The sequence below is a fragment of the Camelus dromedarius genome, chromosome 16 (genome assembly GCF_036321535.1).
Source record: "Camelus dromedarius isolate mCamDro1 chromosome 16, mCamDro1.pat, whole genome shotgun sequence".
Taxonomy (NCBI): domain Eukaryota; kingdom Metazoa; phylum Chordata; class Mammalia; order Artiodactyla; family Camelidae; genus Camelus; species Camelus dromedarius.
Window position 1 is genome coordinate 24,532,147 of NC_087451.1, and position 26,564 is coordinate 24,558,710.

General features: G+C 56.6%; 1 protein-coding gene across 3 annotated transcripts in view; it reads left to right on the forward strand.

Annotated features, from left to right (window-relative positions):
* Positions 1 to 26,564, forward strand: part of LRRC75A (leucine rich repeat containing 75A) — a 45,258-nt gene that overhangs the window by 6,685 nt on the left and 12,009 nt on the right. For 2 of the 3 annotated variants that reach the window (XM_064495285.1, XM_064495286.1), the window contains exon 2: positions 18,367 to 18,495. The exons of the other annotated variant lie outside the window; for it this stretch is intronic. In XM_064495285.1, the coding sequence (XP_064351355.1) occupies positions 18,367 to 18,495 (129 nt within the window). The remainder of the gene's footprint in view (positions 1 to 18,366; positions 18,496 to 26,564) is intronic. 3 annotated transcript variants of the gene reach the window in all.

Consider the following 26,564-nt stretch of genomic DNA (forward strand, 5'->3'; position numbering starts at 1 on the left):
AACAGTGGGTTTTCTTTCTGAATATTGTGAAGGCTGGGAAGTGTATAATCATTGCAGGAAAACGAGAAAATACAGATGAGCAAAAATAAGGCCTGGAGATGATTCATCTGTTCCACACCGAGGGCCCTTCTTCCTGGCACTATTCTAGGCACCCAGACAGGAGAATCAGTAGTAAGAATCGTTCCGAGCACGTGGAGGGATCGGGAGGGTCCCAAAGGCCAGCTCTCGTGCAGGTGCTTAGCGGGGCTCTGTGGTGGTGGCAGTGGCGACCTTCGCTGGGAACCGGGGCCCCTGGTTCTGGTCCCAGCTCAGACCCTAGCCTGCCAGCCCTTTCCTTTCTCTGGCCTCAGTATCCCTACCAACAAAATGAAGGGCTGAGATGACCACTGAGGTTCCTGCCACCACACAGGTTCCAGGGGCTTCAGGGACAGACCCACTCATTCCCACAAGAGCCAGATTCACAGTCGTGCTCTGCTGTCACTCCCTTCCCCCAGCTTGTGCTAGCCAAGACTCGAGGAGGCTCCTGGAGGGAAGCAGACCCCTGGCGCTGAACCCCCCACCGGCACAAACGTATCCTCCCTCAGGGCTCCCCAGTGGACCAGGCGCTGGGCTGGGAGCTGCAGGTGCAGCCCCCCCACTTCCTAGTTGAGGTTTTGTCTCACTTGCCATGACCAGCCCCTCCCAGCGGCCCCGGTGCTCAGGCCTGTCCCTCTCTTGTCCATGCAGCCTTCCCATGCCCTCGGCCCAGCTGGCTTTCTCTGGGCCCCCCGCCCCTGTCCACAGCTGCTCTCCCCACAGAGCCACCACCTGCAGCCACAGCTGCCCCAGAACACCCCCCGCCACTGCGGGATACCAGGCAAGGGGCAGGGCCCAAGGGGAGACTGAAAGCCCCCCCTACTCGAGTACGCCGCCCACCTGCAAGGAGCGGGACTCGGCCTGGGAAGGCGGCGGCCTGTGACCCTCACCCCAGGCCCTGCTGCCCTTAGTTCTGTCCGAGCAGTCACTGCTTCCCGGCACAAACAAGGACAGGAGTGGATTGAGATTTGCTCCCATGGTGCTGTGGGGAGGCAGGGCCAGGAGAGCCTACCCCACCCTGGACTTGGACCTGCCCGGCCCAGCACACCTGGCAGCCCCACCCCCTCCTCCCTGCTGTCCCCTGGCCCAGCCCCCTGGCACCCACCTCTGCCTCATCTGAGACCCAGTGAGCTGTGGTGCAGAACGTGGAGGTGGGGGAGTGGGGGACAGGAGCTACAGGTGCTGCTGTGGAGGGAGGCAGCTGGGTGGTTGTTCAGGCCCCAGAGGAGTCCCGGCTGGGAACAGAGCCTGTCTTTCCAGTTGTTACTCCTGGTGAATGGGCAGACTGGCTGGCCCCCTTGCCCTAGTGCCCATCCCTGTCACTCAGACGCAGGGCCAGGGCAGCCATTCCTCCCTTCCTCTGCTGAATGTCAGGCCGCCCAGCCCCGCCTGTCCAGACGGTGATGACACCCGCTGGCTCTGGCCCCACCACCCTCAGATACCTGCTCCCCCGTCTGTCCCTGGGGGTGTCCTCCTTCCTTGCACCTGCCAGGGCCCAGGTGTTGCACAGTCAAGGCCCGATGTCCGATACAAACTCGGCATGACGTGTTTGCTGAGACTGGCTTGTAATCTCTTGCTTGAGTCTCCTAATGCCCTTCCTGTGGGGCTGTCACCTCCTCGGTGGTACATGAGTGAGCAAGAGAGAGAAAGGGCTCCGGAGGAGGAGGCGTGGGATGGGCTTTGGGCCCACCTGGTACCAGGTGCTGGGCCCGTCCTCTGGCCTTTTAATGGGCTTCTTGTCCATCTGACACACTGTGGTCCCCTGGCAATGGTTCTGGGGCCTGAGCACACAGCATGGGCAGGGCTGGTGTTTGAATGTCCTTAGAGGTCCAAGGGGTCTGAATCTGTCCCTTCCGCCTCCCTGGAGAAATTAGAAGGAGGAAAAGGGGCGCCCAAGATCCTTTGGTGAGAGGCCTGCTGTAGTCAGAGCTGGCATGTTCTGTGGAGGCACAGACAGGCCCAGAGAGGGGTCGGGGCTTGCACAGGGTCACGCAGGACTGGGACCAGTCCCTGCCTCCCGAGGCCCTGTCCCACCCAGTGGTCCCTGGAGAAGTGCTGGAAGTGAGGCCTGGGTCTGTCGCAGTGAGTAACCGGGTGTTCCTGAGCATCTAGGGTTGGGGCGGGATGAAGGACGGGCCCCAGGGCCTGCACGTGCAGGGGAGCCTGGCTGCCCCTCCGCTGTCCAGTGAGATGGGGCGGGGCAGACCAAGGGAGGGGGCGGAGGGGGGGCCTCTTCCCCCCAGCACATGCTCTAACTGGCACTTTTTCAACAGATTGTCTTTTAAAGTAAGATACTGGGACAGTGGTGGCCGAGATGAGCTAATGTTGGAGGCAGTAGAGAGCGGAACCGCAGCCTGAAGAGGAGGTGGTCCCAGTAAGGGGTGTGTTTCCTGAGCTTGCTGCCCCCACAGTAGAACTTGGTCACACCCCTGCTCCCAGCTCCCCAGGGAAACCCAGGACTTTAGAGGTGTTGGTGAGTCCAGGTGACCCAAGGACGCCTTATCACCTGTTTCCTTCAATGAGATATAAGGCAGCTCCTAGCCCATGCAGTGCCTTTCTGAGAAGTAGAAGACACCTGTCACGTTGTCAGAGATGAAGTCAAGGCTCCGTGAGTACGCCCAGACACCCTTATGCAGTGCACACCCTGCACAGCTGTACTTGGCAGTTTTGGTGAAGATGCACAGAAATTTCGTCTTTCTCAGCTGTAGCCAGTCAGGAGGCTCACTCCTTCCATCCGCCCCTCAGGCATGGCCTCCCCAGATCTAAGGCAGGGAGCGGTGAAATGCCCCTGAGCTGGATGCTTGCCCTCTTCCTCCCAAAGCAGAGAGCTGATGCGATTGGCTCCTTCTTCTAGAAGGTTCCAGCTCAACACTCCTGCTTCTTAAAGTGCGTCAGACAGAATCAAAGACACCCTGAGTGAGTCTAGAGTGAGGCCCAGTGGAGAGCACCAGGCAACAGGCAGGGACGTCAGGCAGTCCTTCCTTGCTGGGCTTCAGCACCCCCTGTCCCCCACAACGTCCTGGGGACCCAGGAATTCCCCCCCCCCAGCTTCCCAGACTGTTGACATCCCGCCTTTCCCTGTTCTGGGGGAAACAAGGCCTGGATGCTTCCCACCCGCTGTAAATAACCACCGTTTCTCCAGCCAAAATAATTCCCTTCAATTTAGTTTTTCCTAGAATGAGCCAGTCTTCTGAACTTCTTACTGTTCTCAACAGCAGGTCTACATTTTCCACTTTCTTCTGGAGTTGTAGAGTTTCAGGGTAAAAACTCCCATGGGGTTTCCAAACAGCTGCCAGCCCAGATTCCATCAGGAGCGGAAGGTTCTTGGATGTGGAAACTCAGACACGGGTTCCGGATTACCTGCTCCAAGAATCCCGTCTCTCCAGAAATTGTCTGCTGGTTGAGAACTGGCCAGGTCGGGCAGGGGGAGAACAGTAGAGATGTTCTTGGTGTGACAGATCTCAGGGAGAGGCTGATCTGTGAGTGAGGGCCCAGAAGAGGGCACGCAACAGGGAATGGGGCTCGGGGAGGTGAAGGAGCAGGCCTGGAAAGGAGAAGGGGGCATTGGGATGGAATTAGAGAAACAGTTTGGAAAACTGGCGGGAGTTGGCCTGGAAACCCAAAGGAGCAGGAGCAGCTGGTTGGGAACAGAACAGATGTGCTGCACCTGGGCTGTGCTCCTGAGGGAAGACGACCACTGAGGCAATCCTGTGGGCAGAACCCAGGGACCCTGGGATGGAGAGGCAGGAGGCTCTGGGCCTTCGTCAAGCCTGTGGCTTTAGTCCTTTCCCTTCACCCACCTCCACCTCCACCATCCCAGGATCCCTCGAGGCTGTGGACAAACTCAGTGACCTCCCAGAAGCCTGGCACAGGCCCCTGCCACCCCAAGGACACTGCCCTCGCCCCTTTTTTGCAGCCTTTGAGGCTCACGATTCCTTCTTGGTGCTGCTGCTTGTGGCCCCTGGTTCTTGCGTCTTTGGGGCAGTGAGACCCCGAGGAGGAACAGGGCCTTAAGATGGATAAGAGTCTGCCTGGCTGGGGCCCCTGCCAGGAAGCCCTTGGGGAGGGCATCTGGGCTTCCTTCTTGGGCCCGCTCCTGCCTTCCCCACTGCCAGGAGAAAAGGCCTTGGGAAATCAGCCAGCTGGAGTGCAGGCGGGGCCTCACCCACTGCCACAGGGGACCCCTTCCTCCTCCCTCTGCACCTCTTCCCCCTGCTGTTGGGTGTGAGCTGGATGTGAGCTGGACTCCTTGGCCCACATGACTCATTTCTGCTCACCCGGATTCTTGGAGGTTGTGACTGGGCCTTGCCTCTGACCTAGAGATTTAAAGTGCTAAAGACCCTTAGTTTGTGGGGGCTGTTGATTTTATTTGCCATCTAGATGAGGCCGTGGTACCAGTTTTTGGTCAAATATGAGTATAGATGTCACTGTATAGTTATTTTTAGATGAGATTAACATTAAATTAGTTGACCTTGAGTAAAGCAGAGGATCTTCCATATTGTGGGTGGGCCTCATCCAATCAGTTGAAGACCTTGAGAGAAAAGACTGGAAGGAATTCTGCCTCCAGGCTGCCTGCCTGCAGTCTGGAGGCTGCAGCGTCAGCTTTTCTTGGGGTCCCCAGCCTGCCGTATAGATTTCACACTTGCCAGAGCCCACAGTCCCATGATCCCTGTTCCTTACCTCTCTCTGTCTTTCTCACATGCACGCCTTGTCGGTTCTTCTTCTCCAGAGAACCCTGACTATTACACTTGTCCTCCAAGGGCTGGTGGCTGGGGGAAATGGAGTAAGAAACTCCCAGGTCTGGTGCCCTCTAGTCCTCAGCTCCTCACTCTAAGAAATGGGCTGTTCCTGCGAAGTCTGTCCGATTTGGAAGGTGGGTTTTTGGGGAGCTGGAAGGAGCCTTTATGTCATTCCTCCACCTCTTTGTTGTCACCTATATTTCCTTCCACAACGGAATACCACCTTTCATTTAAATTGAACAGCACTGACCACAGAGAGAGACAGAGGGGCTTAAATGCACTGACCGGAAGGCGTCAGCAGGAGAGCCAGATGATTTCCCAAGCACAGGACTGGGGGGCGCAGGACAGATGGCAGAGTGCTGACCGTACCTGGCCTGTAGGAGCCGGCGGACCTCCAGGACTCGCTGGCCCCAGCCTTTCTGCAGAATCCCAGCCCCACAGGATGCTCTGCAGCGGGGAGGGGCTGGAAAGTAAGCTTGGGAAGCAGTGCGAATGCCACCACCCTTTCAGAGTCAGAGAGCCCTGTAAGTCGCCACAGGCCCGGCTGGAGAAGGGCAGTGCTGTTTGCTGACCCTTGCGTTCCAGGCCCCCGGGGCCCGGGGCCCCTTCTGCTGCCCTCTCCTGCTTTCGGCTCACTTTCTGGGAAGAAGGGGCTGCAGCCATGATCATTGGTAGGTGAGGTTGCTGCTGTGTGCGGGGGCCACGTGCCCCGGCCACATGGTGTCCTGGGGGCTATCTCAAGCCTGGGGGTCCCCTGCCCCTGCTCTGACCAGAGTCTGTGTGGACCTGTGACCCCGGGGAGCGGACCAAACCCTCCTCAGGCCTGCTGTGTCTCCAGCTGATTTGATGTTTTTCTGAAGAGAAAGCGCCCTTTTGTTATTTATTTGTTGCCACTACTGTTTCTTGGATTTTAATTAGATTACACTTGGCAATGGTCAGACATCTATTTCCAGAGGCCTATTTTGTGCAGAGGGTGTCATTTTTAAAGACTTCAAAGTTAAAACACAAACAATACACAGCCGCGAAGCCTGGCGGGGAGGGCGGACCTGCGAGGCACTAGTCACAGTTCAGGAGGGCCGCTGGCCAGGGCGCCTGCCTTCCAACCCTGCAGGGCTGGTGGCCACAGGAGAGCAGGAGTCTCCAGCACCCCCTGGGGGACAGCAGCCCTGTGATGGGACCAGAGAACTGTCCTCGCCTGCGAGCTGGGCGGGCAAGGGCAGTGGCGGCCAGAGGCCTGTGGGGGCCTCTCCAGCAGCGCTGGTGGTGTGGGTCCTCCATTGGCCCCCTGGGCCTGCAGGGGTGACACAAGCCAGCCGTCCTCAGTGGGCAGTGCCCACCCTGGACCCAGTGGAGCAGCCTCGCCGGCAAGCAGGCTACCACTGGCGGGGCCTCTTTCAGGGAAAGGCCAGGGCGGCAGCTGCTTTTATGACTTTATTAAATTTGCTTTGCTGTTTGGTGTTTCCAAAGTCTGAGTGTGTGTGAGCCTCAGGCTCCCGACTTCAGTGCCTCCTTCCCCTAGGACAGGTGCTGTGGGACCCCCGGAGGGAGAGCTGCCCTCGCAGACCTCAGCTGCATTATCGTGGCCCTGGGAGGTTTATGATGTCCTTGGGGCATGGTTGTGCACACACAACACACACACACACATATACCCATATATGTACATACACACAGACACACCCCACACATATACACACATTCACATATACACACACACCTACACATACACACACCACACACACAGTAATTATGGGTGCTTGTTTTTTCTCAGCTACTATTCAATATATTGAACTGAAAATTTTAAAGCCTACTGTTTCCCTGAGATTCTAAGTTTAACCTACAAATGCCAGTATTCTGTTTATGAATCTAGTAGATTTAAATGATCACATTGATGTGTAGGGGTCTTAAAACTTCGTTAACTAAATTTCTTTAGATAACTTAGTGATTTTACAAAATTTAATGTATCCAGTTTTCTCAAGTTTATAAATAGCCATCCTAAAAAGCAGGACTTTCCCAAGTCCCCAAACAGTTCTTAAAATGTAACAAATTAAACTTATAAATAGGATGGATATTAAGTTCTCTTAAATGTTTCAAAGCTGTCACAAACTTGGCCAAACCCTCCTTCAGCGTTCAGCTTAAATCCATAAGCCTGAAGTCAGGGCTCAATTACCTGTTTTGAACTGGGGTTGCCAGCCCCGTGTGTTAGGGACGCTAACTTCCCCAATTCCCTAAAATGTTACAAATGTGCGCGATGCCAGAGCTGCACATGCCTCTGTTATCTGCACTGCTCCAGGGTCTCCTGGAGAGTTCAGTCCCTTCTGGGTTAAGGACACAGTCAGAGGGAGCAGATGAGGCTGGGTGGGGCTGCTCAGGCCTGAGCAGGCCAAGTAGCACGTCCAGTGGGTGGTCTCGGCCTCCCCCGGGTTCCTCTTTTTCCAGGTCCCAGTTCCCCGCACCCCCCCACCAACAGTTCCTCCTCCTCCTCCTCCTCCAACTCCCCACCCACGAGGCTTCTCCCTGAGTTAGATTCTGTCTCTTGCTGATTCTTTCAGAGCTGCTCCCTGTTCTTCTGTCCTCAGGGCCCCACCTCTTCAGCAGTTTGGCCGTGTCCTCTTGGATGGCGCACACCCCAAGCCCTTGGCTCCAGGACCTTGCATTCAAGGCCTTGCTAATGACGAGAACCCTGTGGAGCCAGAGGACGATTCCTCAGTGGCTCCCTCCCTCCTGCTGCAGAAACCCTGCTGCAGCCTTGCTGAGTGACCCCTCTGCTGCGCGCATACTTCCATGTCTGTGAACTCACCGCTTTTTTTTTTTTAATTGTGGTATAGATGGCATAAAACTTACCACTGTAACCCCTTTAGGGTGCACAGTGCAGTGGCATTAAGCACAGTCACATTACTGTGCGACCTTCGCCACCATCCATCTCCAGAACTCTTCATTTTCCCAAACTGAATCTCTGTTCCCGTCACTCACTCCCCATCCTCCTCCCGCAGCCCCTGGTGACCTCCCTCCTACGCTCCGTCTCTGTGAGTTGGACTCATCTAGGAACCTCCTAGAAGTGAGATCATGCAGGCTTAGTCCTTCTGTGCTGGAGCAGCGTCAGGATTCCCCTCACCACGTGTGTTTAAATGTTCTTTCTTTGAGCTGGGAGCCATCTTAGGACACATGGTCCTGCAGGACTAGCCCACCAGCCCCACCTCTGGGAGCAAACAGCAGAGGAGAGCATGTGGGGGATACACGCACCCAGACACCCAGAGAGGCCCCGGGGCTGGTGGGAACAGCCAGCAGATTCTGCCGGGAGGGGGCGCAGCCCACTGGTGTGTCCCCTGGGGGAAATGCCACCTCTGTTTCCATCCAGTGTATTAGTTTCCTGGGGCTGCCGTGACAAATGACCCCCCGCTTGGTGCCCTCCCACAGTAGGCGTGTATTCCCTCCCAGTTCTGGAGACCAGGAGTCTGCAGTCAGCAGGCACCCCCCCACACACCCCAGGCTGCCCGGAGGCTCCCTTCCTCTCCGGCTGCTGCGTCACTCCAGGCTCCGCCTCCGTCCTCCTGTCTCCTCCACCTCTGCGTCTGTGTCTTATGAGGACACCTGTCACTGGATTTATCCCACATGGGTGACCCAGAATGATCTTGTGTTGAAATCCTTAACTTACCACACTTGCAAAGACCCTTTTTCCAAACAAGGTAACTAACATATTCCTCGTCGGGGAACCAGGAGGCTAGGAATGTGGACTGGTCTTCTGGGCAGGGCATCCATCGCTGTGTGGCACACCTGCCACAGGCGCCCCCCGGCTCCCATGCACTTTCAAGACTCTGCCCACCTGCCTTAGAGGCCCTTGTCTTCATAAAGCAAGCCGCGGCCTGGAGTCTGCACCAGGCCCTTTCTCTCCCCGATCCTCTGGCTTCTGTCCCTGCTGCATTTCCCTAAAGCAATTCCCTTCCCTCCCCTGGGAATCCCCAGGAGCAGCCAGAATGTTGTGGGGGAGGGGACACAGTTCGGTCACCCACCCAGTGCTCCAGGCTGTGTCCCTCCCCCAGAGCAGCTCTGATGTTCCAGAGCCAGGAGGAGACCAGGCTCCTGCCCTGCTCCCTGCTTGCCCTCTGGACTAATTACTCTCCCCAGGAGGACGGGGTTTGATCACAACCTCATTAGCAGCCCTTGCGCTCAGGAGGGGCGGGGGCGCTCCAGTGGGCTCTGCGTTGAGCCGTCTGCCTTTGCTGGTTAATATGCGGAGCTCGCTGCCTGTCTCCTTCCCTGGGCTCTGTTGCAGGAGCTGCGGCATCATGCCTGGAGGAGAGAGATCGACACAAGCTCGCTTCCCGCGGGGCCTCCCTCTGGCAACGGGTTTAAAACCTCAAGCTTGAAAGGGGAGGGGGTGGTTATGGTTTAAAATAGCGTATGCCTGGCAGCCTCCTGTGTGGCTTCCCCCAGCTCCCCCCTAAAATACCTAAGAAGACACACTAGAAAAAGATGACAGATCCTGAAAACAAAGACAGGTGGGCAGCCCCGGAGGAACCTCCTCTGGCTCTAAGACAGATGGCGCCCCCGGCTCCCCTCCGGAAGCCGAGCCCTCCCAGCCCCTTTCTCTGCAGGCTGGAGAGTCAGGCCACTGCCCCTTTCCCACCAGAATGACGATTCTGGGGCGGAAAGAGTGCCGCTGAACCCTCCCCTCCATGCGTCTCTCTGCTTGCATTCCAAGAAAGTCACCCTCAGAAGCCACCTCCACCAGGCAGGCGGGAGATAGGGGAACTGGAGAGGCGTGGCCGCGGGGAGGTCCAGCCTGGCCACGGCTGAGCGACAGGGAAGAAGGTCCTGGGATACAGACACCATTGTTGGAGCATTGGAGACCCAGACCCACCCAGGTGGGCGAAGATGTCCCTTCCCAAGGGCAGGGTCACATTAGCTCAGTGTCTGGGGTGGGGCCTCCACGCGGGGCTCCTTACAAACCAAAGTCTGAAGGGGTGGACTCAGCTGTGAGACACGGTCAAGATTCCAGTCAAAACTCCAAGGTGTGGGTGGGGTTTTCACCCGAGCTGGGTGTCCTACAATTCAGCTCAATTCTGACACTCTCTACCCAGAGATAGAGTTAGACCCCTCGGGTTAAGAGCTCAGTCCCGCAAGACTGCCCCCTACTTCAGGCTGATCACAAGCCCAGGCTGTCACCACGCTTCTGACCGCCAGCTGTAGATCTGAGGTTCCACGGCCCTCTCCTTCGGTTGGGTTAATTCACTAGAGCAGCTCACAGAGCTCAGGGAAGCGTTTTACTCACCGGATCACCGGTTGATTATAAAAGGATGTAATTCAGGAACAGCCAGATGGGAGAGAGACGCAGTGGAGGTGTGGGGAGAGGACACGGGGCTTCCATGCCCTCGCCAGTGCCCCACTCTCCACGTCTCCACATGGTCACCAACACAGAAGCTCTCTGAACCCCACATTTTGGAGATTTTACAGAGGCTCCCTTACGTCCGCATGACTGAGATTACATTGTTGGCTGTTGGTGATTGATTCGTTCTTCAGCCCTCTCCCCTCCCCAGAGGTCAGGGGTTGGGACTGAAAGTTCCAGCCTCTAATCACGTGGTTCTTTCTCCAGGCGACTAGCCCCCATCCTTCCGTGACCAAGGGGCTTTCCAAAAGTCACCTCATTGACAAGAAAGTCTGAAAAGTCACCTCCTAACAAAAGACACCTTTGTCTCTCTCTCATCAGTTAGGAAATTCCGAGGGTTTTAGGAGATCTGTGCCAGAATCGGGACAGAGGCCAAATATATATTTCTTATTACAGATCACAGCATCACACTAGCAGATGAGAGGCGGGGTTCTCACTAGACCACTCCTCCTTCAAGAGCAAGCAAGTAGGGGGAGAAGCCTGTGCAAAAGGTAAACGCTGTGGAGGCTGGACCCTGACCTCTGAAATGATTTATGGCAGGGTCTAGGAGAAACGAACTTGGTGGGAAAAGAACAAAATGCCACAAAAAGAGGCCAAGCTGAGACGAGAAAAGAGAAGAAAGAAAAAAAAAAAAAAACAGGGTGAGATGAAAAGGGAGATTAATAAGCAGAATTAAAATTGCAGGAATACGAACCTAGAGCCGGCACGGTCCTTCCTGGAGGCAGTGAGAGTGGGGTTGACACAGCAGAACGTGCCATCAGTGGCGGGAGGGCACACTTGAGATCCTCCATGGGAGTGTGTTGTGGGAAGGACAGGAAAAGAGATACATTCACAAGACACTGAGAGCCACCATCCCCAGTCCTGATGAAGACACCGGCTGTAAAAGGTCCTGTTGGCAGATGGAAATACCCCAACTCTGAAGATAAATTTAAAGAAAACGCTCACAACTAGACACACAGTGTTAGAAGTTTTTAATAACGAGGTGTGACAGACTGAAAACACGTGTTCAGATGCACATGCCCACTTCTTCCACCCTCCTGTCTCAGGAAGGTGTCTGTGTGTGCCTGCCTGGATCTCAGGACTTTTGTTTTTAATTGTTCCACATCACGTAAGATTGACCATCTTAACCATTTTTACAGGTCGGTGGTGTTAAGCATGTTCACAATGTTGTACAACCATCACCACCATCCGTCTCCACAGCGCTTTTCATCTTTCAAAACTGAGACTCAATCCCTATTAAACAACGACCCCAGGCTCTCCCCCGCGAAGCCCCTGGAACCGCTGTCCTGCTGTCCATGTGAATCTGCCTCCTCTGGGCACCTCCCGAGTGGACCATCCTTTTGTGACCGGTTCATTTCTCTTAGTGTCATGTCCTCACGGTTCACCCACAATATAGCATAATGTCAGGTTTTATTCCTTTTTGTGTCTGAATAATATCTCGCCGTATACATGTACCGCATTTCGTTTATCCACGCATCTGGAGAGCCTGATGGACACGGCTTGTTTCCACCGATGTGTTCACCGTTGTGAATGATACTGCTGTGAACATAGGTGTAGGAGCATCTGAGTCCCTGCTTTCAATTATTTGGGTATGCACCCAGAAGTAGGATTGCTGGGTCGTATGGTAATTTTATTTTTAATTTTTTGAGAACGCGCCGGAGTGTTCTCCGCAGTGGCTGCACCATTTTACATTCCTACCAGCAGCGCACAAGGGCTCCAGCTGCCGCACGTCCTCGCCAACGCTTGCTGTTCTCTGCTTGGGGTGGGGTGGGGGAGGGGTGATCTAAGCGCTGGGTCAGCCGGAGAAGTTAATTTGATTTGTTTTAGGAAGGGAGGGGCTGGGTGCTGAGAGGTTGGAGATGGGAAATGAGGGACAGTTGGGGTCATGGGAGAGATACAAGGAAGGGGTGTTAGGAGTTTAGGGGGTGTCCCGAAGGGATGCCCTTTGGTGACCTTGGGAGATTGTAAAGATGATGAGTGCCCTTCGGGCTGCCCCTTGTGTTGCACTGATGTGCCCGGGGAAGGGGATGGTGGGTTGGGACTGCCCCGTAGGGGCAGCCGCAGGTTAGTGGGAAAGACAATCCTGTGGACATCTGGGCAGAAAAAGCAACTAAGGACACAAAAACTCAGGTGGCCTCAGAGTCGTCTGCCATGCTGAACTCCAGGGGGCTGCTGGTGTTTTGAGGGGAGTCTCTCCCTGGCCAGGTTGCTTTCAGGTGCGACGTTAACATAACGGGTTTTTCAGGTAGGCTAGGCCTCAGAAAGTAACCAGTTGTTCTGGGTGTGGAGCTCCAGCAGCACAGTCATGATCCGGGTCCAGGAGCAGCTGCAGGGGAGGACAGAGCAGTGGCCCCGAGCACTGGCTCAGTCCCTGCGACCTGCAGATCTGTGTCCAAACCTGAATGCAAAAGGCCAGATTTTACCATCGGCAGAGTAGCTTTCACATTAAAACAAACAAAAACAAGCAAAAAGCACGCAAACTAAAACAGTAAGAGTAGTAATTAGCTCTAAAATCTCTAATTATACCCACAAAGACCAAGAAGGGGAGGAGCTGGCAGGCAGGCAGGGGTCACAGTTCCTCGGTGGCCCCCCAGCCCAGCTGCTGCCTAGGCCCTAGGTTGTCCGCTCGGGTGTGGCCCTGGTCCCCAGGCCCCCACAGCACCAGCTCACTGGTCCAGGGCCGGCCTCTGGGACTGATCTTGCTTCTGCCCCCAGACACCAGGCAGGAGCTGTGGGCGCCGGCTGGGCTTCCCTCTCTCGGAGCCCTGCCCCGGCACCCCCACCAAAACCACACACGCAGCAACAGGGAGCCTCACTGAGGGTTGGCACAAAGGGCAAGAGACCAGAGACCCGGCTGTGTGTCGAGCAGGACACGAAGGGGCAAACCCTTCTCAGGGTCCCCTCACCCTCAGGTTAGCGCCCTCCCCCAGAACATCCCGTTCTTCCAACCCTGCCATTCTCAAACTTTTTTTGGTATCAAGTTCCCTCTTTAAACTTTTTACTCTTTTTTTTAATTGAGATGTAATTGACATACAGCATTGTTTAAGGCGTATGTGTTGATTTGATACATTTATATTGCAATAGGGTTGCCATTGTAGCCATGGTCAGTGGGCGAACTTGTCACATAATTATCACTTCTTCTAGTGTTGGTAACAATTGAGATCTAATCTCTTCGCAAGTGTGTTTATAATAGTTTTGTTGTCTGTAATCGCCATGCTGTGTACTGGTCTCCAGGACTTATTTATCTTCTGCTTGCAAGTATGTATCCTTAAACACCGTCTCCCATCCGCACCCCGAGCCCCAGTCCACTCTGTCCTTCACATTCAGTTATTTTTTAGATTCCACATGTAAGTGAAGTCATGCAGTATTTGTCTTGCTCTGTCTGACTTATCTCACTTAGCCTAATGTCCTCAAGGTCCATCCATGTGGTTGCAGGTGGCAGGATTTCCTTCCTTCTCATGGCTGAGTAGTTTTCCATTGTATATACAGAGCAGACCTGCCCCATCCATTCGTCAGATGACAGACACTTAGGTGTTTCCGTGTCTTCACTGTTGTGAGTAATGCTGCCGTGAACATGGGAGTGCAGGTATCTCTTCCATGGACCGTTCGTTTCCTTTGGACATACACCCAGAAGTGGGATTGCGGGATCATACGGTAGTTCTGTTTTTAATTTTTTGAGGAATCTGTATACTCTGAAATTATTGAGGACTTCAAAAAGGTTTTCTCTGTGTGGGTCATAACTAGTAAATGCTATTGTATAAGAACATCTTATCTATTGAATAAGAAATTAAAACAATTTTTTTTCTATTTTTTAAACTTTTTTTTACTGAGTTATAGTCATTTTACAATGTTGTGTCAAATTCCAGTGTAGAGCACAATTTTTCAGTTATGCATGAGCACACATTCATTGTCACATTTTTTTCGCTGTGAGCCACCACAAGATCTTGTATATTTCCCTGTGCTGTACAGTATAATCTTGTTAAAACAAAAGTATTTTAAAGATTTATTTATTCATTCATTTAAAGTTAATAAGCTTACCTGTGACAGAAGTAAACTTTTATGCAAATAACTATATTTTCCAAAAGAAAAACATAGTGAGAAGAGCGCATAGCCGCATAGTTTTGTGAATCTTTCAGTGTGGCTGGATTCTCATACCTGCTGCTTCTGCAGTAGGTGGTTTTGGGTGAAGTCGACAAAGAAAACATAGCGCCAGGCCGATCCGTCGCTGGAAGGAGGAGCTCAGGGCCCCTGAAAGGGTTGGAGGGCCACCTTCACACTCTGAGAACCACAGTTGTAACCCTCCTATGTGAATCTCTGCTCGCTTTTTGGAAAGCTGTACCCCTCACCTCAGGCCCACATCTCTCTTCCCCTGGAGTGAGTCCCCAGACCTGGTTCTTCAAGCTCAAGTAACATGGGGGCCCCCACTTCTTTGAGATGACATGTGCTGGCCGTTGGCCACGTTGGTCCCAGGCCAGTGACACTCTCCATGCCAAGCTGGCCACTGTGGTGACTCAGGAGCACCTGCTGATGCTCCCAGGCTTCCTGATGGAGAACCGTCCACGTACAGCTCCTAGAGAGCACCCTGTAGACCCTTAATGAGGGCCTGGTACTTGCAAGGCAGGCCGGCCCCTCCAAGGCCAGAGCAGCTGGAGGAGGTGCATGTGGTTCCTATTCCCCCCCATCCCCCATGTAGCCAGGGCCTGGGGAGTGTTGAGGCCCCTGCTGGGCAGCGTCAGTGCAGTCATGACACTTTGTCCCCAGTCACTGGCTTGGTGGAGGAAGTGGAGAGGACACCAAGGACGCCGGCAGTGGCCTGAGGCCCTCGGGTGTCCGGTGTCCCAGAGCAGCACAGGCACTGTGTGGGCCTGGGTGGGTCCAGGTACAGTAAGAAAGCAATAAAATGCATAGCAGCCTCGCTCCGGTCCTGGGCGGGTGTTCCTGCTGCAGTGTCTTGTATCCGGAGCCCTGGGACCTTGGGGAGCCCCACCCCAGCTGGAATTCACAGGGAGCCCTGGGACCTTGGGGCACCCCACCCCAGCTAGAAGTCACAAGGCGGGTGGTGGCTGTGACTCCCAGTTCCCCAGAGTCTGGATCAGGGCCATGTCTGCCCTCCTGGGGAGACCCCTCCCCACCCCCTCCCCAGCAAGAGCTACATGACCCCAGACAAGAGCAGCCACTGTCAGCAGGCTGGTGCCCAGGGTGACGGCAGGGGTGGGGACGTGGAGGCCAGGGACGTCAGGGGCCGTCTCTGGGGAAGAACAGTTCACATCTTCCCACACCTGCCCCAGCATCCTGGGTCAGCAGCTAGGGTTTCCTGGGCCTTCCAGGATGGGGTGGCCTCCACTGGCCTGGAAAGGACGGGTGGGAAGGTGGGGTGGGGCGGGCAGGAACTTCCCCAAGAAACCCAAGCAGCCATCCAGTCCAGAGGTTTCAAACTTTTCCTTGGCAACAGAACTGCATTTTTTTTCTTTTTTTTTGACTAAAGGGCTGTCAGCAGAGCTGGGCCTGAGGCCTCGCTGACTCTCCTGGCCTCTCTCCTTGTCACTGTCCACCCCAAGATCCAGGAAGCCGGTGTGGTACCTCCCGGTGTGGCTCATCTGCCCATCTCATGGATGGGGAAGCAGACCCTCAGAGGGAAGAGGTCTCCTGCCCACATTTACAGTCTGAACCCCCTTCCTGCATCCCCAGCCTCTCCTGCAACACGGAGGGCAGCCCTGGTGTCTGCACTTTGCTGGGTGACCGTTTGTGTCCCCCTGCTGAGCGTGAGGCTGGCCTGGACCGTGTGCCAGACCCCCTGTCCTGCCCCGACTGGCATTTCTCTAGAGAGAGAGGTCATGGCTTTTGTTGTGTTCTCAAAAGGGTCTGGGATTTACCGAGAGGCTAAGACCCTCAGCCTGTGGGGGGGGGGACCGGAAGCGGGGGGTTATGGGGCTGGGCTGGGATTCTCACCCCTGCCAGGCGCTGCCTGTGCCACTAGGTATTTCTCTGGCCCACCTGTGATGCAGGTCACCGTGCCCATTTTACAGGCGAGGACTGAGGCGTGGTGGCCCAGGTAGCGCTCCCCGGCGCTGCCTTGCCCTTGGCCCAGCAGATGCCCTCGGCCCTAGAACCCGGCAGCTGGCACTCAGAGGCTGCCCTCACCCACACCTGGGGGGCTGGCCGCGTAGTATTTCTGCAGCCAGAGAGGCTGGCGGGGCACGGCCCCTGTCTCTGGGGCTCATTCCTGCCAAACAGACACAGACCCAAGATGGCCCCCTGGTGCCCTCGATGGAGCTGGAGACCCGTTCCTTCCTGCGGGGAGCTGGGACGTGGGGGCAGAGCGCTAGGAACCTTCGCCGGTGGGACCCGGCTGGGGCGCGGGCTCGCCAGTCTCCCCAGGCTCCCGCCGGGGGTGAGGGCGGCCCCTCCAGAGACACCAGCAAAGCCCTCTCTTTCTTCGCTCTTAGCAACATCAGCCGCCAAACCGCAGGGCAGCACCCACCCGCAGAGAAGGCCGAGCCTCCAAAGGCAGGCCCCAGGCTGAGGCCGAAGCCCACCCCCACCGTTCCTGAAATCCCTCTGTAACATCTTTATTTCATGTGACTTTTTCTTTCAGTGCTATTGAGACATAGCTGACATAGAGCACTTAGGGTGAGGCAGGCACATGACGGCCTGACCCAGTGCAGTGAGTCCAGTGCACACCCATCACCTCAGGTAATCAGAAGACAAAACTGCTTTCCGCCCTGTGATGAGAGCCTTTAGGAGCCACTCTTAACTCGCAAAGATACCACACGGCCGTGCTAACTACAGCCATCGGTCGTACGTTCCATTCCTGGAATTCTGACGTTAAAGTCAGTGGCTCTGGGCCTTAGTTTCTTCATCTGTAAATGGGGAGTAGTGGTACCCAGCCTTCTAGCATTCAGGGATTTCTAAGAATCACATGGGGGAGGAGTTTAGAAAAGTTCAGGATAATCAACCTTAATGACAGGGAGCAAACCCCAGCTGGGACTCCCCTGTCACCACACATTTCCTGTCCCCGCTGGGTCGCTGGGCCCAGCCTGGGAGCCTGCCTCCTCTGGGCTGTGATGGGGCAGCTCCACATCGGCTTGGGGCCCCGGGGACCTAGGGTCCCCAGGAGAGCATGTCCTTGTTGCTCACTCTGTGCAAGGCCCCAAGCTAAGAGCAGGAGCCACAGCTCCCAGGAAGGACGACGGAAGCTGGGGCAGGGGTTTGAGGAGAGTCGGAAGGCAGACCCAAGCTCTTCCTCATACACAGGTGTAACGTTTAGTCCAACACTCTGCCGTTGAAAACCATCATTCTTTACTTCTCTAAAGCAGTTAACTCTGTTCCAAGCTCCCTCCAGCTTGGCTGGTGGGAAATTCAAGTTCAGTGCTGTTTGGGGGGCCTGCCTCTTTCTTGGGGTCAGACGGGAATCTTGGAGTCTTATACAGTCCAGAACATTTGGAGCAGGGCCCTTGGGATTAGGTCCCAGTCTTGTCACTGCTCTTGGCCACGCCCGGGGGGCCCCTTGCTGGTGGGCAGGGGTCTCTGCAGAGGCTCCCAGCCGGTGCCCGCCAGCCCTTGCGCCTCCCCAGGCTTGGGGCACCGCTGCTCCAGTGGTTTTCTCCAAGGCCCACCGTGCGCCGCACCCTGCCCCCATGCTCCCTGCCCTCCCCTTAGGATGGCCCCACTTGACACCCTTTCTTAGAGAGCCCTGGTGGGGTTTTCTTCTGGGTGCCTGACGACTTCTTCTTTCAACTTCGCGGCTCAGAGACCCCCTCCAAGGCAAAGGACCACTGAGGTTGGGCCCTTTACGGAAGGAGCAGTAAAAATGCCCTCTGAAGCAAGAAGAAAACAAGTAGCAATAGGTGACCCTGCCACAAAGCCGGGGAATTTTATTGTCATGCCGTTCCAATGGAGAAGCAGCCCCAGCAGCCGCCGTGGCCAGCCACGCTTGGCTTCGTCCCCAGGGGAGGTGGAGAGGCCCACAGGCTGGGCGGCCGTGTCTGCGGGGCTTGCTGGCCCCAGGGCACTTCTGTAGATGCTTCTGTGCAGGATGGGAACCTCTCTGGAGGGGTCTTCTCCCTCGCCAGGGCTCTGCTGGTCCCAGGGGCTGCTCTGGGCGTGCTGGGCGGGACTCCAGGGTAGAGTGGGGCCTCCCTGACCTCTGGGCATCCTTCACTCTTGCAGGACCTAGGCATGGAGTCGACCTCGCTGGATGACGTCCTGTACCGCTACGCCAGCTTCAGGAACCTGGTGGACCCCATCACACACGACCTTGTCATCAGCCTGGCCCGCTACATCCACTGCCCCAAGCCGGTAGGGCAGCTGTGGTCTGAGCCAGCCAGGTCCAGGGTGTGAGGTGGGCAGCTTCCTGGGCAGAACAGCCCAGTGCCCAAGAGGGGCTGGTCAGTGCTGCCTAGGCCCCTCGTGCAGGCACCTGAGGCACCCACCCAGCCCCGAGGCCCAGCCTCCACGGTGAGGGCTGCACCCGGGTGCCATCAGCACTGGTCTTGTTCAGCCCAAGGGCTGTAAATCCAGATTCATTGCCCACATTTAAAAATCAGAGTATTTCACACAATCCCCATGTTGGCTGCCCTTGAAAAATGGGACGTTCCAGGAACAGGAAGCCCTCATTTCTACAGGGCTGAGGCTGAATAGCCACCCCTATAAGTGGGGCCAGGGCTGCCACAGACAGTTGTGCAGGTTGTACCCTGCACAAAGACATGTACACGGAGGTGCTGGGGTGGGGGAGACAGGTGACAGTTCAGATCCAGCCCTCTCTCTGCCTACCAGCATGGGCACGAGTGCAAGGCTATGTCCACCTACAGGTGGGCTTTTTCTTATTTGCACAAAGTGCCGTGTGGTGTAGCCATGGCCCTGTGTGCTGCTCTCAGTTGGCCTCAGTCCCCACCACTCCCAGCTGTCCTGTCTGAGGCTGAGTGTCATTTTACACCGAACCGCTTCACTCATGTCCACTTCCCGCCTGGCTCCGTGGTGCTGCCCAGCCCCTCTGGGCAGGGGATCTGACCCTCTTCCTGCTGCCTCCTGGGTCCACACTGGGACCCAGGCAGGGAGGGGAGGGCCAGGGCAGGGCAACTCCACACTTGAGCTTTTCTCTCTGTTTTCATTTATTCTCTCCCACCCCCCAATTACCAGCAGCTTCCAAAAGATGCGCTTCCTTCTAGCAGGAAGGAAGGGGCAGGAAGCCAAAGCAGGACGGGGGAGCGCCTGAGGGAGGCCTCAGCTTCAGAACAGGACCCGGGAGCAGAGAGGGAAGTGGTTGCCAAGTCCACCCTCTGCCTGGCCTGGGCGCAAACTTGAACCTTGCTTTGGGGTGGAGCCTCCATCTGGTGCCTTGCCTAGGGCCTTTGCTCCGGCTTCAGGGCACCATGGCTCCGAGGTGGGGAGCTGGCTGTGGAGGGCTGAGGGCAGGCGCTGGCGGGGTTGTGGAGGGATGCGGAAGGTGGCAGGGGTGCTGGGCTCAAACGCGCCACAATAATGAGGGTCTGAGGATTGGGAGCCCCGAGGCCTGGGGAAGAGTTGCTGGTGCAGGAGCCACGGGGGACCGGCTGGAGCTGGAACTGCCCGCTTCTCATTCAGGTTATACCTGGCTCGCCTGGGGAGCTGGGACCGGGACGCGGGGGCCTTGCAGGTGCCAGGCCCCTGCCCCTTCTAGGGCGTGGGTTTAGTCGCCCAAGGATAAGAGGAGTGACGGATCACAGGGCACTCAGAGCAGCTAAGAGGAGAGGACTGTTTTACGCCCATTTTAGAGTTGAGGAAGACGAAGATTAGGTGATGAAGTGATCTGAGAAAGGTTACACCGCAGGTGAGAACCCGCGTGGTTTGGGCCCTAGTGCCGCAGAGCTTGCGGGGTGGGGGCAGGGCCGGGGAGGAGGGGCCTGTGTGGGAGCAGCTCCAGTGCTTGCCTCCCTCCACACAGGTGGGTCTGCAGGTGGCCAGCTGCGCATGTCAACCCCGGGAGACAGGCTGTGGCTAAGAAGCAGGGGTGGGCCGAGGGGTCCTACACGGCAATGCGTGCCCTCCCCCGGGGGACCAGGGGGGGCCATTCGCAGGTGGTTTTGCTCAGGCTGCAGTATCATGTTCCACGCACTGAGTGGTAACAGACAGCAGACACGCATCTCTCCCAGTGTCGGAGGCTGGAGGCCCGGGATGAGGGTGCAGCACGGTCGGGTTCTGGTGCGGGCTCCCTTCCTGGTCTGCCGACGGCCGCCTGCTCCTTGTGGCCTCACGTGGCAGCAGGAAAGCTTGCCAGCTCTCTGGCCTCTTTTTATAACCCTCGTGACCTCATCTAACCCTAATCACCTCCCCAAGGCCCCACCAGACACCACCCCACTGGGATGGGGTTCAACTTATGAATGAGGGTTCAGCCCATCGTGTAGGTGTAGCTTTCCCAGGGCACTTAATTAGCTGAACTTGGTTCTCCCAGCTCTAGTGGGACAGAGCCATATTCTCTCCTATCAGCCCTTATGGGAGTTCAGGGAGGTGATTTATAAGAAGCACGAGCATGTGCCTGGCCCAGCCGAATGCCCCGTGCACAGAAGCCCACGTGTAACTGGTCTGTTAGCCCTGACCACGTGCCAACCGGGGTGCTCAGACCTAGCAGGTCAGTTGTGGGTCAGTCACAGAGGCAAGGAAGACAGCGGTCCCTGTGGACCCAGAGTCTTGGAAATCAGTGGGCTGCCTGCCAACCCAGATCTCCAGAGGTAGCCTCAGTGGGGTCAGGGGCCTGGCCGGTGCCCCACCAAGACTACGTGGCAGGAGAGGCCATTTGGGAGGACTCTGCCAGCTGTGGTTGAGGCCGAGGTGGGAGGTCCTGGCTACAGGGTCCCCAGGCTGGAGATGGGGACAACTTCTGCACCCACCTTCGCTGTGTGAGCTGGCTCAGGGCTGGCCAGGACTTGCTGCTCTGACCTCTTTCATTTGAGAATTTCAGGTCAGCCCAAGTATGAGCCTAGAGATTGTAGGCAGAGGTGTCAAGACCATCAGCTATGCGCGGGGCGAGGGCGGCTCCCTTAGCTACGAGATGGGGCAATCTGGTCCTATCTCCTGGTGAAGCATCCACAAGACAAATCACCCTTCCCTCGGCTAAGGTGACCGCCTTGAATGAGTCCCGTCTGTTTTCTCAGCCTACCCAAAACCCTCTCCTGTACCCCAGCTCATTATGGGCCGAGACCCTGGGAAGGAGTGGGTCTGTGCCTGCCTGGGTTGGGGGGAACAGGCAACCCCATCCCACCCACGTCTGTGTACTGATAGATCCAAGTCCGCATCCACAGGCTGGCTTCGAACTCCAAAGACACCTACCCCACTGTCAGCACAGATCCTCTAGCAGGAAACTTTAGGGGCTCCTTCTGCCCCTGTGCCACAGCCCCACCCCGCACCTCTCTTCCATCATCTCTCTGGTCAGGCTCCCCACCAGCAGATGCTAGAGTGAGGGTGTGCCTGGAGGTGTGCTGAGGACGTCTGCCAGGGGAAGCCGTGTTTCTGGGGCCGGGAGAACGCCTCTTCCAGGCCTGTGTTCTTTGCTGTTACTGCACGACAGACCCCCCCAGGCCACGGCGGCTTCACACAAGAGACACTCTTCGCTGGGCCATCTGTGTAGGTCAGGAATTCAGGGGCAGTGCAGCTAGGCAGCTCTAGTCAGGGGCTCGGGACACTGGCCAAGGCTGTGCGGATCTGAAGGCTCGACGGGGATTGGCAGGACAGCGCATCCCAGGGCTGCTGGCAGGAGGCCTCAGCTCCTTGCCACTTGGGCTGGTCCCCAGGACTGCTTGAGCTTCCTCACATCAGGGCAGCTGGCTTCTCCCAGGGCGGGTGGGGTCCCAGAGAGTAGGGGAGAAGCCACAGTGTCTTCTGTGTGTCAGCCTCAGACATCACGTACCGTCACTGCTGCCAGAGTGTGTTGATGGGCCCGATCAGCCCTGATGCAGCGTGGAAGGGGCACACCAGCGCTCTCCGAGGAGGCTAGCGTCCATCTGGAGGGGCGTCTTGCAGGCCGGTTAAAGCAGGATGGGAATGAGAAGGGCCAACCCGGGGCCTTTCTCTCCTGCCCTTCGGGCTCCCTCCACTTGCTCCCATCTGCTGAGTCCAGCTGGAAGCAAGAGGGCCAGACGACGTGTCTGCAAGAGCTCAGCCTTCCCAGCACAGAGGAGGCCAGAGAATGAGCTGGGGGAGGAGTTAACAGAAAACCCAGCACTCGGCTCAGTATCTGGGCCCTGGCCCAGCGCACATTGGGCCATATTTGATGAATGAATGAATGAATGAATGAATGAACGAGAGAAGCGTTGGGTGCAGAGTGGTTGAGGGCTGTGCTTGTCAGAGTCCTGGGGCAGCAAACACAGGTGTCTGGGGAGTGAAGACGGCAGGGGACGGGGCAGGCATCACCGTCTGAGAGACGAAGGACACTGACCCCGCCTGGCGGGGCCTGCAGGTCGGCCTTGAGCATCTCTCTTGACTGGTCAGTGGACCCCTCAAGCAGGCTCTTCTCCAGGGCCCCCTCAGATCAGCAGCCCTGGGCAGGCGCTAAGTCACCCCACTCGTGCCACCCCGCCTTCCTATTCCACGGTGGGGGAAGAGCTGCAGGGAGCAGATTCTACAACCCATCTTGGAGCCTCTGGGGGCGGGAAGGGGGCCGGTGAAGCCTCTGTTGCAGTAACAGAAGCCCACGAGGGCTGACTCGAGCCAGGAAGAGGATTTATCCTCCCCATAGGGAGGGGTCTTGTGGGGCCCAGAGCCTGAAAGAGGCACGAGAACCACAGATGAGACAGCGCAGACGCCCCCCCCCCCCTCCACCCAGCCTCACTCCCCATCCCTGCTTCCCACGCCGCACGGCAGGAAATTCAGGGTTCAGCCCCCAGGAGTCGGGATGTCTCCATCTCAAGTCGGCATTCCAGTGCCTACTTATGGACCAGTCAGCTGAGGCTTGGGAGAGGGGTCTGGTCCCACAGAGGGCTGCTGGGCTCCAGGGATTTCAGAACAAAGTTCCTAGAGGAGCGGGGCCAGCATCCTCCCCCCTTTTCGCCTCCTCCCTCCCTTCCCTTCCTCCTCCTGCACTGCTGGGCCAGTCCTGCCCAGTCTTGCTCTCCTGCCTCTGCCAGAGGAGGTTCGGCTGCCGCTTCCAAAAGTGATGGAGCTGGGACAACAGCTGGGCCTGCTTGAGGGTTTTCTGGTTGCAAGTGATAGAAACACCTTGAACCTACCTTCTCGAAAGATTCATCACTGGAGGGGAGGGCAGAGCAGAGTGCCAGCCTCGGAGCGCCTGCGGGTTCGGATCCTGGCGCCGCACTGGCACTCGTAGAGCCGCTGGTCGGAGCGCCTGTTCCACGCCGAGCTCTGAAGGGGGAGCACAGAGCAGTGCTGGGCGGGTGGCACATAATGTTTATTTGGTCCAGACAGGTGGAGGGGCTCTCACTCCCGAGGACCTGAGCTCACGTATGGTCTCAGGTCCGCCCAGTGCGATGAGCACGTTTTCCCTCCCTGTTCCGTAAATGAGGAAACGGGTTCGGCTTCGGGGCAGCGGGTCGATCCCGGGCCTCGCCCTGCGCGCGGCTGCCCTCTGGTGGCAATGCCTGGGCACTGCGGCGGCTGCTTTGCCGCCTCTTGCCGGTTCTTTCTTCTAGACCTGGAGGGTGGAAGGGAGATTCCTGGCCCCAGATTTTGGAAACCCTGGGAAGTGGTTGGAGGAGGAGCCGAAGCTGAGGAGCTCACGCCTCAGCTTTGGAGCAGGTGCTGTGTGAAACTGGTCACGTTCGGGGTGGTCCCAGGAGTGATGCTCGCCGACCACCACATCCCACCTGCTGGTCCTCCTTGTCTGTAAAGTGTGTCCACCTGGCGGCACAGCGGAATCACCTGCGGAGCTTTAAAAACTCCCCTCGCTGGAGCTGCCCACCCATCGCTGGGGCAGTGCAGGCAGCAGGAGTCTCTAAAGCTCTGGGTGATTCCTGAATGCCAGGGGTACCACGTGGAGACGCGCAGCTCTAGGTGTGCCACCTCCTCCCCTTTCCCCTTGGCCTCCAGAGTTGGCCTTCACCCCGGCCAGCACTGAGACCGCCGCTCCCTGAGCCTGTGCCGGCCAGCAACCACTCACTGGAGTCCCAGGGGCCTCGACGGGGTGTCTAATCGCACTGGACCCCCTTTTCCTTGGTGCCCATGGCTCTGCTTACTTCTCTTCTCTGACCCAGCTTCTCCATCCCTTCATGTCTGTGTGTCCTCCCCTACCCCTTTGATATTCTGCTGTTCCCCCATCTCCCCTCTCTGCTCATTCCCTAACCAGGGGGTTTAATCAGATGAATGTGTCCAGCTCAGACCTGCCTCGAGCCCCAGCTCCGTAAATCTAATCGCATCTTCCAGCTGGACGTCCCATCGGCCCTTCAAACTCCACATGGCCCCACATAAGCTGGTCACTCCCTGACCCGGCCTTTTCACCTGCTTCCTCTCCGGAGCCCCTGCCTTCTCCCAGGTCCTGAGCACAAAGCCTGGAGCCCTCTTCATCCCTCCCTGCCCACACCCACTCCGTGCTGTAACCATTAGTCCAGTGTAGTGGCCTCTGTTACAGTCAGCCTTTCCAAGGGCCTGTGTCCACCGTCTCCAGTCCACCCCTTTTTCTGCCTCCCAGCCAGAGAGATGGCCCCAAGATGCAAACGTGACCTGTCGCTCCCCTGTGGCCCTATCTGCATCCCATTTCACACACACCGCACGATCAGACTCAGCAAGGAACCAAGTCTAGAAATGGAGGACGTCAACTCTGGGGGTGCAGATGCAGTTGCCTGGAGTGACAGGTAGCAGTAGTTTCTCAGGCAGGTTGGCTTAGGAAATAGAGGTCGAGGTTCAGGCAGACCAGAGAGGTTTAGCCAATTCCATTCTGTCTCAGCCTTCCTTTGCCTCCTGGGTCTCTGCTCAGATGCTTCACCTTTTTGGACACTCAGCCCCCCACTTCCTGCCTCCTTTCTCTCCTGTCTCCCTCCCTTAGAGCCTCCTTTCCACCAGCCCTATCCCCTGGCTCTCTGAGCCTCAGTTTCCTCCTCTGTAAAATGGGAGTAAGAAAACATTTACTGCTTGAAGTTGTGGTGGGAATGCTGTAAAGCCCTAGTGTAATGCCTGTGTGCAGCTACCCAGGTCACACGGCAGTGGCTGGGACCAGGGAGGTGGCGAGAAGCAGTCAGGCCCCAGATCGTCACCTGCCCCCATCCCCGTAACAACCCCACACCCCTGGCCCTTGCTCACATTCTTTACTCCCATTCAGGGGCGCCTCATCCAAAATCCAGTAACCCATCCGCTCTTAAAAGGCGGGCTCAGATCTGAGCCTGGGCAGAAGCAGTCTTCCTCCTTTCCTCTGCCGGAGGTCTGTGTGCTCTCGCTGCCTTCCGGTGCAGCACCGTGTTCACTTAGGCACTTTCCCCAAGAGCCTGCTGTGTTCTGAGCTGTATGCAGAGCACTTTACAGATAGTGACTCATTTAATCCTCACAAAATCCTCTGTGAGGTCGATACTGTGATCCCTTCATGGATGAGGCTTGGAGGCACAGAGAGGTCAAGTGAGTTGCCCAAGGTCACACAGGAGATGACAAAGCAAGAATCTGAATCCGCAGAATTTGGCTCCAAGTCCATGCTTTTAACTCCTCAGTACAGTTGTCCCCACCTTATCCGCGGGGGATGCATTCCAAGATCTCCAGTGGATGCCCAAAACTGCAAGTAGTACCAAACCTAACCTACACCGATGGGCAGGTGGTGTATACAGTACAGATACGCTGGACAAAGGGATGATTTACATCCGGGCAGGACAGGGTGGGACAGCACAGATTCCATCTGGTTACTCAGAACCGTGCACAATTTAAAACTTATGAGTTATTTATTTCTGGACTTTTCCATTTAATATTTTTGGACCAAAGTTGACCACAGGTTACTCAAACCTTGGAAAGTGAAACAGCAGATGAGGGGGGATGACTGTAAGCTGCTTCTCCACCAGCAGCGTGATGATGACAATGGTTGTGATCAAGGTGGCCTCGACTGAGTACCTGCTCTGTGCCAGGCGCCCTGCCAGGCACGGGACATGGGTTAATGGTTGATATGACCACGTCACGTTGCTGTCTGCAAGTGGGTTTGCATCTGAGCCTGGCACTCCCTGGCCCTTGGCACTGGAACATCGGGTTGGAGAACACACTCTTGGCTGCTCAGTCCTGGGGCTTGGTGACTGTTGGATTGGCTTCCAAGTTCTCCCTGTGGCGTCCTTTAACCTGGCGTGCTAGTTCGCCGGGGCTGCCGTGTCAGAGTGCCACTTAAGCAACAGAAATTGGTTTCGTCGCAGTTCTGGAGGCTGGAAGTCTGAGATCAAGGCGGCTTGGTTTCTTCTGAGGCCTCTCTCCTTGGCTTG